General features: G+C 34.3%; 1 protein-coding gene across 3 annotated transcripts in view; it reads right to left on the reverse strand.

Moving 5' to 3' along the window:
* Positions 1-1,891: 1,891 nt before the first annotated feature.
* The window catches only part of Smad4 (SMAD family member 4), a 47,151-nt gene continuing 34,314 nt past the window's right edge, over positions 1,892-14,728 (reverse strand). For 2 of the 3 annotated variants that reach the window (XM_074069814.1, XM_074069812.1), the window contains 4 exons: positions 13,475-13,658; positions 12,669-12,837; positions 4,851-4,989; positions 1,892-3,420 (listed from right to left, as the gene is read on the reverse strand). In XM_074069814.1, coding sequence (XP_073925915.1) covers positions 3,209-3,420; positions 4,851-4,989; positions 12,669-12,837; positions 13,475-13,658 — 704 coding nt within the window. In that variant the 3' untranslated portion in view covers positions 1,892-3,208. Of the gene's footprint in view, positions 3,421-4,230; positions 4,344-4,850; positions 4,990-12,668; positions 12,838-13,474; positions 13,659-14,728 lie in introns of all 3 variants that reach the window. The other variant, XR_012447028.1, reaches the window with a different exon arrangement.

Consider the following 14,728-nt stretch of genomic DNA (forward strand, 5'->3'; position numbering starts at 1 on the left):
AAAAAAAGCTAGTGATTGTTAGCCAGTCACCACTAGACAGGAGCAGAGATATTTCACAGACACTTAGGGAGTATCACGGGGAAAATTCAAAATTTCCTTCCCTAGATGGTCACAGTAAAAAACATGCCTGCAATTCACCTTCATACAATTAGCAGTAAACTTTAAAAATAAGATAGTTATCATCTGGAAGACAGAAATTTTATTTCACCCTCAAAATTTCTAGGAGACCACACCATTTCCCCACAAAAATGGATTTTTAACTTTGAAGTATAACACAGCTAATAATGCACTGTTTACTTGGATGTTCCTGGTAGAGTTATCGTTAAGCCAGATCATCCAATCTGTAAGTCTGCACTATTTATAGGAGGAATGGGATACAGGCAACCCATTTAGTGGTTAGGTAATACAAATGATCTATATTTCTGATAAAGCAAGGTTATATAGCAGTGACTTATTGCCATTAGACTTATTAATCAGGGACAGTAAACTATTAAAAAAGAAAGAGAGAGAGAGAGAGACAAGATAGACTATTCCACAAAAGAATCTACTCCCAGGCAAATAACAGCAACACCATTAAGGATTCCCTTTGATAATACACAGAAAGGTACAAGACAAAAGTGGAATGGATCTCAGACTGTATATACCTGGCTCACCTTTCATGCAGCTTTCACTGAAATTTTATATCCTGAGAGTCTTTGAGATATGAATTAGAGAAAAACCACCTAGAACCACATTCCACATAATGATCAGACTCTGAGAACTATAGAAACTATTTTATCCTAATGTGGACAATTTTAAAGTGGGATATTTTTAGTCTTACCCATTAAAGACGACCAGCTCTAAGAAATGGAAATACAGTTTAACAACCAAGCTGCCAGGAGTAATTGATAACACACTACATATTTTCCCAAAAGCATATGACAATCTAGGTACAAATACAAGTATAATAACAAGAAGTACTTTATATTTTATGGCTCTTATTAGAAAGAAACCAAGACAAGGCTCTTGGTTCCAAAAAGATACTTCTTAGGAAGTACTTTCCACATACTTTCTGAAGAGGATTAAACATTAAAACCTTCCTTAAAGTAGAAAAGGAAGCAACAAATTATACCATTGCATGGTCAAGATTCTAGTTAATCTGAATTTTTAAAACTTTGCTATTCTAAAACCCTCTCCTTTCACTTCTATTCCTTATCAATAGTAAAACAGACCTAAAGGCAGAAATTTCTAAAAGAAATCATTTTATAATTCTGCCAATAAAACTTTTTTCCACCAAAAAGAAAAGAAAAAATTAGGTCTTTACCAAAAGTACTTTTGAGTACTCAAGAGTAGAAATGAATTGGTAGAGTAGCTATTTTAAAAATAAGACATATAACTTGGATGGAAAAATATGTTTAAATCACAGCCAATCAGTGCTCTGTGGCTTCCAGGAGAGTCTTATTAAAGAAGACCTTCTGAGCCAGGCTGTAGAATGATTTCTTGTTCATTTCTGTTGATATGAGAAGGACTATATGCATAAGTGTTTCTAGAGTTCAAATGTATAACACACTTAAAGATTCTTAGAAAGCATACAAAAGCCTTCCAAGCAAAAAAAGAAGCTGAAAGATAACCCTTGATTTTATTCCACACTATCCTGTAGACAATCAATTTGTCTTATAGATAACTAGACCTATTTTTGCTAAAGTAAAAGAAAAGTTTAAAAGAAATAACCAGCTCTACACATGATACATAATGGCTATGGGAAAGTCCTGGTAGAGTGTGAGGGGGAAACCAAAGCTGCCCAATACAACTGGCTGTTGCCTGCCATTTAGTAGAAGGTGTCTTGCCACTGAGATTGGACTCAAAAGTGCAAAAGAAAAAATTTAAAAATCAAACCTAGAATTCAACTGTGTATGTTGAGATTCAGTTTTATTTATTCTACTAGCTAGGTAAAAAGCATACATATTGTGTCTGTGGTACAGTCAATACATCTGTAACTTTTCTACTTAAATTTTCTATACAAAGTCACTGCCGATTGATATGATCATTGATGGCAAAGGGCTTAGAATAACCAAAAGGTATAAAAAAGTTTGCAGTCTTGCCCCAAGATACAAAAACTGAATTTTAAACAATGTCATAACATACATGATTTAAACAGTATATGAAAAAAAAGTCACACATCAAATCAAGTACAAAAATATCCAAACTACCCTATTAGGAACTGCAATGTTTCCATTATTCTGCACAATATTTAACATAGAATTTAGCAGTTTTCAAAATACTCATTATTTAGTTTAAGCATTGCCACCTTGCAGAACAGTGAGATATTAGGTAGAGTGGCACTGCTTTTAGTGTTTTTAAAATACAAAACTTTTCTCTATGAATTAATGAAGGAAAGCAATTCCTCTTCCAGGCCACTTAGTAACCAACCTTGTCTAGCGATACAGAAGAATGCATCTACTGTTTAACAGGGCAAAAGTAAACTTCTTGATAAACAGTCATCCAATAGGGATAACAAATCTAATTTTAAACATTTCTTTGTCTGGTAATTTTAAGGAATTCTCAATATACACACAGATTAGTGTTTTGCCTTGGCAAAAAGAAAACTGAAGTTGCAAGACAATCTGAATTGAAATCATCTTCACTAGTTTAACTTGCAAAATATATTTTGGATAAAAGATTATATAATACATTACTATCTTATTTTTTAAACACAGAGTAAAGTTACTCTTCGTAAAATTAACTCACCCACATGGCACAATATTTTAGAGTAAAGTATGTTCAACAGTAACAACTTGCACACAAAATAACCTAGGTGAATTAACTTTGAGAACTTCTCTGCCTTTAAAATCAGCAATATTGAATTTATTCTGTAGAATAACACATATATGGATGTTCTGCATATAAAATGCTCAAAGACATTTTAAAGGGCTAAAATTCCCAGCACTGGAATGACTCCTTCATACATAACCGGTGAAGATTTAGTAAGAATATGTTCTTCCTGATCTTCGAGCTCTGAGCCATGCCTGAAAAGTTCTAAATAGGAAAAAAAAAATGTTTTAATCCAGTTTCTGTCTGCTAGGAGCAAGGCAGCAAACACATTTTTCAACCCTTTATGAAAAGATAAAGCAGAACAAAAATGAAATAGATCTTCAGATTATAAACAGGATTGTATTTTATAGTCCACCATCCTGAAAATGGTAAGGGCCCCCACACACAGTGAGTGACCTCAGTCTAAAGGCTGTGGGTCTGCAATAGGCATGGTGTGAAGTACTTCATCTAGGAGCTGGAGGGCCCGGTGTAAGTGAATCTCAATCCAGCATGGTGTTTCTTTGATGCTCTGTCTTGGGTAATCAGGTCCCCAGCCTTTCACAAAACTCATCCTGAGGATGCACAAGCGCCGAAGGTCATCAACACCAATGCCGGCGGCAGCTGACAGACCTGACAGAAAAGGTTGGAAAATGTTAGAGGGACAGGGTGATCTCTTCCCATAACCTCCCTACATTGTTTTCTTTATTTTCCTCAGCATACAACTTCTCTGTCAAAATGCCAAGAAGTGACTGTAGATCTAAACTTCATCGACAGGGACTGAAAACTTTTGGTTAAAGCAGTTTACATTCCACATGTATCTTCTAGCTACCACCAATAATAAAGTAAATCACCACAAGCCACCAAATCTCCACCTATTTTCCTCTTTATAAGAGGACACAAAGGGACAAGAAACAACTTGTTGGTAAGAGGTAGGGCACAGCCACAGGGTGGTTCTAAGAACCTTACTGTCTGTCTAAACAGCCTAATAGAGGGTAAGACATGACTACTAACCAGACAGTGCATATGCCTGGCTCCACTAAGACCACTCAGATCCCAGCCGATGGCTGTCTCTCAATTTTGCCATATAACAAAGCTAATACATAATGGAGGCAGTAGATGGCAATAAGAAACCTATACTAATTCTGAATTCTTTGGAGAAAACATGTTTGTAACATCAAAATTAGCAAATGTTATAGATGCCCCAATTTTTTAAAAAAAATCTACTCTCTAATGAACATGTCTTATCTATGTCTAAATTGTAAACTCCTGAACATAAGTCACAATGGAGATGCTTCTATAATTTTCCAATCAGAACATATAGTCATATAGTCAATCTGCATTTATCAGTATTACTATGAAACTAATGGGAGGAATTTGCATGTAACTGTAGAGAAACCTGCAGGACCACTGCAGTTTTCTTAGCCAGTGTGATTTGCTTACCACACTGAAGAGGTTAAGAACAGGGGTTGAATGAATCACTAGTTATGCCTTCAGACGTGGAAGATGGGTGCCACGTGTTTCCATCATAAAAGTCTATAGTCAGGAGTTTAACTCTGCAGTAAAAAATTCCCCATCAGTGTGAAACCTGGCACACAGTTCAATTTTACCCTAAAATTAAAAAAAAGTCTACAAGTTATCAAAATACCACCCTCACTTAGTTTTCTCTCCATGCTTAGCATACTTTAAAAAAAAAAGTGAAAAAAAGTATGAAACTGAAATAGCTTTCCTTAGCAGAATAAAGCTAGCACTCAGAGATTACAACCCACCCTGGCTGGTCAGGTAGGAATCGTAAGTATGAGCATCAACCACAAAGGGGAGACAATGGTATAATCATAGCCCCTTTCATCCCATACCCCCTTTTTGATACAAAAAGAATGCAACAGGATCCTGTCCTAGGCAAAGGGCAACCTCTACAGAAGAAAAATTTTACAAATTCAAAACTGTTAACATCTCAGAAAAAAACTTTAAATTTCTATTATTGTTTAAAAGAACTAATCAACTAAGTGAATCAAGATAAAATGCCACTATTTCACTTTTCAAAAAATCAAAAGCATACTTACTGATAGCTGGAGCTATTCCACCTACTGATCCAGGACCAGGGATGTTTCCTGCCACGGCTGCTGCCTGGGCGGCTGCTGCAGCTTGTGCAGTAGCTGCCTGCTGCTGCATCTGTCGGTGACACTGACGCAAGTCAAAGACCTTTTCAAAAAAAAAAAAAATTGTAAGCCTGATGTTATGAATCCATCAAAAAATAATTCATACATCAAAAAACAGGGTACAATTTATTGAAAACTCACAGCTTCATTTTTCCTCTTCCAATTAAAATATTTAAATTTCTATATAGGCAGTAATTCATGTGAGTGAGACTAGTTAGGAAAGTGGCTGAGAGCTACCACAGGTACAGTATGTTTCATTATCAGAACTCTGGCTGTCACATGCTTCTGAATCATGTCTCTTGCTGATGTAGGCCAGTTGTTATGGTGGAAAAGTCACTCATCTGAGAAATCAACAGCTGAGAAATCGCTCCACTCTCTCTTAGCCAAATTGCTGAGTTTTTTTTAGGCTGGAGTTCATGGCATGGCTACCTGGCCAACATCTTTTCTTACCATTCTTTATCTTTCCTGCTATTGAAGATGTGTAACTAGCTGCATTATCACTGTATCAGACAACACCTTCATTTTCTTTATAGAGATACATCAGTACCCAGGAGCAGCATAATAAAACTGAGGCTTGTGTTCAAATACTCCAGAAGAAACCAGGATAAAGTAAATATAAACTCTTTAACTACTTCATCTGGGTGATAGGTATGTGAGATTTCATTAAGTTAGTTTCTATTTTCCTGAATGTTTGAAAATGGTTTATAATTTTAAAGAAAAAAAAAACTGGCCAGCTTTGAATCTCATCACTGACCTCTGCTAACTATCCGTTTCTTAACCTCACTGGAGTCTGTTTTCTCATCTATAAAATGAGAGTGAGAAAAGTATATACATTCACGGGATTATTATAAACTTAGCAGAGTACACAGCAAGCTGTTAATAAATGTTTCTTATATTTTGTTTTTGGCCTCCCCCAGTAGTCATTTTTCTTTCAGGGTAAGTTAAGGAAGAGCTGATGAGTCATTTCAGTGTTATTAAGCAAGTCAAGGACTGATGTAAGGAAGGGGCAATGGTGCTGTGACTTCTACCCTTGTGAAAACACTAGAATGTTCTCTCAATGAGGAACAAATTATGGATAACAAACACAACACCTTTTTTCCTAAGAAAAAGCCAGTGTCCTAAAATAATATATTTGCTTATATTTATATCTTTTTAAAGCACAGGGGAAGATTACCAGAACTAGTCATCTGCAGAAGTTGTAGGAAAAAAGGACAAGCAGAGGCTAGAACCAAGGTAGCTCAATGTCAGATTTTTTTTTTTAACTCATTTTAGTTTCTGAACCATGTGGTGTAAAAAAAAAAAAACACTAATTTTTTAAAAACAAATTCTTCTGGCAGGCAGATAACCCCACTATGAACAACCATATTTATCACTGAAAACAAAAGAAATCAAAGAATGAATGACTTACTACTTGATGATAAACAACAGGTTTGGAATCCACCATAAATTTTCAGATACTTTAAAAATTCAGATTGTCTTCAACCAGCGTATTTACATAAACCATAAAACATGCAACAATTTAAAAACTCTCTTCAGAGAGCAAATAGTATTCCTATTTACTTATTTCTTTCCTTAGTACCTATTGTCTCAAAAAAATCTCTCTTGATTGACATCAATGAAGGACAAAACTTAAATTACCCTATTCTTTTAAAAAATATGATAAATGTGATATATATTACCTGGCCCAATTATTAAGTCCTAAAAGACTTCAAGAGAGAAAGTATGACAGAGCCAGGTTCAATATCCATGAAAGAAAGCACTACTTTCTCAAGATGTCCCAACAGTTCATTAGATTCTGAACTTTTCCACTGGGCTGTGACCTTCAGAAGGCATTAGCTAGCACAAGTCAAAGCAGGCTCAAGTATTTGAAGAACTGATTAGCTCTACATGGTTTTTTATTTATTTATTTATTTATTCTGTGGGACTAGGGTTTGAATTCAGGGCTTCCCCTTGCAAAGCAGGTACTTTACTGCTTGAGCCACATCTTCAGTACAACAAAGTTTGTTTTTGTTTAAGAAAGAAATTGATATAAGTTTACTTTTAGAGCAGTTTTAGGTTCACGACAAAATTCAGAAAAAGTAGAGTCCCTACCCACATAAACCTCAATTGTTGTAATTAGTGAATCTACACTGACATAGCATTATCACCCAAAGTCCAATTTATATTAGGGCTCACTCTTAGTGCTATACATTCTATGAGTTTGCATAAATTTATCATGACATATATCTACCATTGTAGTATATTATACAGAATAGTTTTACTGCCATTAAAACTCTTTGTGTTCTACCTATTCATCCTTCCCTCCCCATTTACGTCTAGTAACCACACATCTTATCTCTAGCTTTGTCTTTTCCAGAATTTTGTATAGCTAGAATCATACATAAGAAGACTTTTCAGATTTGCTCCTTTCAGTTAGGAATACACAATTAAGTTTTCCTCCATGTCTTTTTATGACTTGATATGCTTTTCAAAACTGAGTAATATTCCATTGTGTGGTATACCACAGTTTATTAGCCTACTAAAAAACATCTTGGTTGCTCTCAAATTTTGACAATTAAGGATAAAGCTGTTATAAACATCTGTGTGCAGGTTGTTGTGTGGATAAGTTTCCAATTTATTTTGGTAAATGCTAAGGAATGGTATTGTTGAATTACATGGTAAGAATGTTTCATTTCATAAGAAACTGCCAAATTGTCTATCAAAATGGCTGCAACATTTTGCATTCTTACCAGCAATGAATGAGTTTCACATCTTCACTGGCATTTGGTATTTTGTCAGTATTTTTGCCATTCTAATAGGTGTGTAATGGAATATCATTTTAATATTAATTTGCAATTCCCTAATGACATATGGTGTTAAACACCTTTTCAGACGCCTGCTTCCCATTTGTGTATCTTTTTCACTAAAATGTCTGTTTGGGTATTTTGTCTTTTATTATCTAGAAGTGAGGAATAAAACTTACTTATAAATCTCCGAGGTTCAAATATGCTCTCAGTATTTCCCCCACTACTACCATGAATCATTAAAAACAACCAAGTAACTGTCTACACATAGGCATGCTACAATTATGTTGTACCTAACTACATTTACAATTATTTTAGTTTGAATCTAGGCTAACACCAGCAGCATATATTACAGGTAACCACAAAGATGAAACTTCATGGCTTTTATCTGAAGATGTAATGAAAACGATTCACTAGGCACCTCAGCAAACCTTCGTTCCACAGTAGATTATCTATGCAATCATAACACTTAAACTAGAAGACTTAAAATTATTCATTTAGGCTGTACTACACTATTGAGAACTGGGATGCCTCCTTACTTCGTATCATAAATGATAAATATATATAACATTCATCATCTGTTACAATGGATGGTAAAAATTACGGCTTTCATTCAAATGGTACCATCTTCCTTTTGGAATTTGACTACGTTGTTGACAAAGACAATTCAAAGTAACCAAAAACTTGACATATTCTTTTTGGCTCAGATCCAAAAACATATTTCTGGCCATTACGCCTAAGCTAACTAACAACTTGACTTTGCTTTTGTTTATTTATAACCATGTTTCCTGCAGTAACTCTAACATAAATTATTACAAACTTATTACTTAACAAAGATAACTTTTGAAGATGACTGTCAACATCTTTAGGAAACTGTCTTTCAATCAAGAGTCAAATGCTGTCATTTTTCTTTCATAAGGCTTGTAATACTTACAGCCTAAATTAACACTAGGAAACAGTAACCTGAAAGCAGAAACAGATGGTGGTGTTGATCCATCCAGGGCACCTGAACATAAAAGACTACCTTAAGAACTTGCTAACTTACCCAACCTAGAGGTAAGAATCACAATATGTAGTTATTGGGAATAAATTTAAGTGGGGTTCATAACACCCTTCAACCTAGTCCACTTGTGGTTTTAAAAGTATCCTCTGTCTCCCTCCCCTAACATATATATGTTCAAAAAAAACCTGATTCAGTATCGGAGAAATGCAAATCAAAACTACCACAATAAGATTCTACTTCAAACCCACTAGGATGGCTAAAATAAGATTATCAAAAAGCGTTGACAAAAAGATAAAAGAAAGTGGAACCTTCACACACTGCTCATAGAAATATAAAATGGTGTAGTGTTTTGCAAAATAGTCTAGAAGATCCTCAAAAATTAGTTACCTAAAGATCTAGCAGTTCTACTCTTAGAGAAATTAAAACATATGATCACATAAATACTTGCACACAAATGTTCGTAGTAGTACTGTGTAATATAGACAAAAGCAGAAATCTGTATGTCCACCAACTGATGAATGAACAAAATGTAGTACAAATATTACTCAGCCATAAAAAGGAACAATGTACTAACATATGCTATATGGATAATGCCCGAGATATTATGCTGAGTGAAAGAAGCAAATCACAACACAACATTGTATCGATCCATATAAATGAAATCTCCTTAATAGCCAAATATAGAAAGACAAAAAGTAGATTAGTGGTTGTTTAGGACTATGGGGAATAGGGCCTGAAGGTGAGACCTAAAAGGAGAATGGGGTTTTTTTCTTTCTGGAATGATGAAATAATCTAAAACTGACTATGGTGATGGCTGCACAATTCTGTGAGTACATTAAAAATTACTGATTTATACACTTTAAATGAGCAATCTGTATGGCATATGAATTCTATCTCATGGCTCATAAAGCTGTTGAAAACAAGAATTCCCAGTACTAAGACAACACAAAACAGACCTTACTTCTGAACCTAAAAGAGTAAGGCCACCTAAAGAGAACTTAAATATTTGCTTCATTTAGTTTATAAGATGCCATTTCATTACATCAGATTTTTATAAATGTTAAGATGACTATATGAGGAGAAAAAAATAAGCTAAGACAAAAAATTATTTCTAGCTTTTTAGCTTGTAAAGTAAAATTACAGCTCTCTAAATTTATGTTTTCCTCATTTTAATTAAGGAGAAAAAGAGAGAGACAGACACAGAGAGGGAGCTAGAGAGGGAGAGATGAAGACAAGAAAGGAGGGAAGGGAGAGAGGGAGGGAGAAGGACAGGGAGAGGAACAGGGACAGGGAGAGGGAGAGTCTCAATGTGTGGGTACTTTTTCTAGGGACTGACATTGTTTGCATACAATTTACCTCAGTAATACCATCCCTGATGAGAATCTATCTGGCAATAGTAACTTACATATCTTTAAGTAACTGCTGACAAAAAAAAATTTAACAAATTGAAGAAAATGTCAATGATTCAATTTCAGGTATACTTACTTCTGTCCCTTTCTGGCTAGTGAGATTCTTCAAAAGAACAGTAATAAAGTTGGTAAAAAGAAATGATTCTTTTTATATATTAGACTGTTAACATGACAAAATGAGATGCTCCTTGCCCATTTACTTCAAATTATACAAGTTATCCAGAGACTTCTAAAGAAGATTTCTATTAAGTATACATATTAACTTCTCTCTGCTTCAAACACATATAAAGAATAGAAAACTATTAAAAATAGATGTCCTTTTCAAGCAAATCATAAAACGCATACAAGGGACTAGGAATAACCAAAACAATCTCAAAAGAAAGGTATAGTAATCAAGACACAATACTTCTGGCAGAAGAATAGGCATACATACAGATCAATGGAACAGAAATGATAGTCCAGAAATAAACCTTTACTTATGATTGTCCAGAAATAAACCTTTACTTTTATGGCCTGATAATTATGAGCTGAATTTTTCATTCATGACCTTGGATTAGGCAATCATTTCTTATATAGGAAACCAAAAGCAAAGCAATCAATGATATAATAGATAAATAGAACTACACCAAACTTGAAAACTTTCAAACTGAACCTGCCAACATATACAAAACAGACTACAAAGCATATAAAGAAATCCAATTCCAATGAAGAATAATAGTAACAAGTCACGTGCTAGTGGCTCATGCCTGTAATCCTCGTACTTAGGAGGCTGAGATCTGGAGGGAGGATCGATGTTCCAGGCCAGCCTGAGCAAGAGTTATGAGACTCCATCTCAATGGAAAAAAGTAGAGCATGATGGTGCACACCTGTGTGATTCAAGTGGCAAAGCACCTACCTAGTAAGCACAAAAGCACAAAGCCATGAGTTAAACCCAGTACCACCAAAAAAAAAAAAAAAGAAAAAAGTACAACTAACCAAATATAAAAGTTCCTTGGAGAAAAATTGGAAAATACATATAATTCCCACCTCCCAGAAATAATTCCAGGTAAGACATTTTCTAAACCATTCTACACTAACAAATATATCTGACATTTAGCAAAAATGTAATCATAGTCTATTTGTTGTTTGAGAATCAACTTTTCTCTATAATAAACAAAAAAATTAAGCACTAAAACAATAATCTAATCAACAGATGGGCAAGTGAATTAACAGACAATTCTCAAAAGTACAAATGGGCAATAAATTTATGAAGAAATGCTCTACACCCTTAGCCTTCAGAGAAATGCAATCAAAACTACACTGAGATTCCATCACACTCCAAAGGACTGGCAATCATCAAGAAAATAAACAACAAATGCTGGCAAGGATGTGGAGAAAAAGGAACTCTTATACATTGTTGGTGGTAATGTAAATTAGTCCAGTCACTGTGGAAATCAATATGGAGGTTCCTTAAGAAACTAAAAATGGAATTTCCATGCGATCCTGCTATACCATTCCTTAGGTATATTCCTTGGGTATATACCCAAAAAGATTCAAAAGCCAGTATACAACAGAGATGAAACCCCCCTGTACAACTAATATATACTAGTAAAAAAATGTAAAAAAAAATTTAGGAAAAAAAATTAACAGGGAATTATTCTTTATGGATTAAAAATTCATACTGGAGTATTTCATGAGCAAACTGTATTATGCTGGACTGGTTTTAAATTACTCCACAAAAAAAAATTATGGGGAAAAACAAATTGAAGACTGGTAAGATCCTAGTAATTCCAAAGTTGGATGATGGGTACATGGGAATGGTTATTTTCTCTATACCTGGTATATTTGAAAGTTTCACATTAAAAAATACATATATCCTTTCACTGAATAGTAACTGAAAATGACAATCAAGCACTTCCAAGTTTTTATACCTTTGGCTATATTATTTGTATCTTAAGCAACTTCTTAGAAATAGGTGGTAATTCTAATAATGTATAATAGTTGGAAATGAAGATGTTCAGGATGACTGAAAAATCTAAGATTAAAAATACATTTAGGCTAATTATATCCATTTTTCTCTTCCAAAAAACAGTGTATACTATAAAGTAAACTGAAATGGGTAATATGTAATAAAGTGAAAAATACCTTAGGCTTCTCAGGGTCTTAATTTGAAGAACTATTAACTTTAGCACTGCCTTCCATAAAATCCTAAACATTGGCTAAGATGAAACTCTGGAGTATGATTTTTACCAATTTCATGTCAAAGGAATATAAGTTTGGAGGTTTCATTTAGTATTTTCAAATCTATGTATTACTCTAAACCATTTAACAAACCTATTAATAAAACACTAGGGCACAAAAGCAACCAAAAAACTAGATAACCAGTCATGTCAATAAATGCCCCCCCCAGAAAATGTATTTTACATTCAAGCACAATTTTTTATTACATATTAGCATGTTTTCTGTTCTTCTCATCTTCACTTCAATTTTTTAAGCAGTAAACAGAAGGTTTATACACTTAAAATATTCAAGTGAAATTGCAACCAACCTTTATATATGCACTTGGATAGATCTTATGAACAGCATCTCCAGGTGCACGCCCAGCTTCTCTGTCTAAGTAATAACTCTGTACAAAGACTGCATGGTCGCTAAGGCACCTGACCCAAACGTCACCTTCACCTTTACATTCCAACTGCACACCTTTGCCTATATGCAACCTTAGAAAGGAAAAACAGAACTAATTACATTTCATCTGAAGTATTTACAAATAAAGTTTAGATATTACAGATAACACTATCTACTCAATATTCAAAAATAAGAATTTTAAAAGGACATATCATAACTAAAAGATAGCCACTGTTAAATTTATATGTATTTATATATATTTATATACACACACCATTTACTATGTGTCAGGAGCACTTAACATGAAATCTTTTTCACCCTAACAACCCATGAGGTAAGTACTATAACTTCTCTTTTTTGCAATGAAGAATTATAAACTATACTGTTCAAACCAATAGCCACATATATAAGTTAAATTAAAAATTCAGTTACTTAGTCATATGAGCCAAAGTTTAAGTGCTCAAAAACCACAGGTGGCTAATGGCTACTGAGTTGAGCACAGATATAAATCACAGTTGCTATTCAGAACACAGAAATCTCACTGTCTTTTATCATTATATATTAAACGAACATCTACAATTAAAGGGGAATGTTTACAAGTACTCAGTTTTCAAGGTGATCTTTATTTCTTTATATTTAAAAACTCATACATGAAAAAACAATAATCTAGAATAAAAAACAATAATCTTGAAAAAAATTTTTAAAAATAACTAACTATACAATCAGTACCTTGCTCTCTCAATGGCTTCTGTCCTGTGGACATTGGAGAGTTGACCCAAGCAAAAGCGATCTCCTCCAGAAGGATCCACGTATCCGTCAACAGTTACAATAGGGCAGCTGGAAGGAACCTTAAACGTCTCTCCTACCTGAACATCCATTTCAAAGTAAGCAATGGAACACCAATACTCAGGAGCTATAGGAAATAAATGAGAAAGAACCCACTCGTGTGACAGAGAAAGATATTAAGCCTTCACTTTCACTCCATAAAACAAAGCTCTTCCAAAAAGAAAAGGTGAAGAAGAGGGAAAGAGAAATTAAGCACAAAAGACCTTGATTAAAATAACCATTTAAAGTAGAAATTCCTTGTCTTCTATTTTCTTGCTCAGCACCTATTACTGTTCTCGAAACTCTAAAGTCATTTTGGTTCTTAACTCAAAGGGCCAAGTCAACTGAGAATTCAAAGAACACACACAATTGGAATCTAAAGCGAATTCTTTTACCACATTTCGTTTGACTGCACATATTTTCTATGTTGTCTGAACCCTAATTTTTCTCAAAGTACAGAGACTCTGAGACATATTCCAGGGAAGAGTTCTTGAATAACATCAATCCATGCTCTATTTTTACAGATCCCTGACTGCGAGAATATGCATAAGCAAGTCAGCTATCACAGTCCTGAGTCCTGTACAGAGTTACAGTACAAAGGAGTCTTGATTGTCTCATGGGTGAAAGATCACCTGTCCCATCTGCATACACATTCCATACACAGCAGGGTATTTTTAGTGAAGTCAATTTAAGTTAACGATCACAATTTTAACTTTAAAGATGTATTTAATATATTAACTTGAATAACATGATTTACAATAATTTTAAATGACAGAAAAACAGCAGGCAATACTAAGTTTAGATTATAAAGACAGCTGACCAAGTATTTCTGACTTTGTTTGAATACAATTATTACATTGAGCCCATATAAAGTATATGGTTTTCCTTTTTTAATTTATCAGATATTTACAGAGCATATAACAATTATATAGGTAGTGTATGCACAGCAGTAAACAGAAGTTATAAATTCTCAAGGAGGTACAGGGGCTGGTAGAGTGGTTTAAATGGTAGAGTACCTGCCTACCAAGCGTGAGGCTCTGAGTTCAAATGCCAGCACTGCCAAAATAAAGGTCTCAGGGAGGTACAGGGGCAAATGAGAAAAAAATAAGGTAACTCAGGTCATGATCTACATGGGGAGAGAACCACTATGAGACAGAA

The sequence above is a fragment of the Castor canadensis genome, chromosome 4, assembly GCF_047511655.1.
Source record: "Castor canadensis chromosome 4, mCasCan1.hap1v2, whole genome shotgun sequence".
NCBI classification, from domain to species: Eukaryota; Metazoa; Chordata; class Mammalia; order Rodentia; family Castoridae; genus Castor; species Castor canadensis.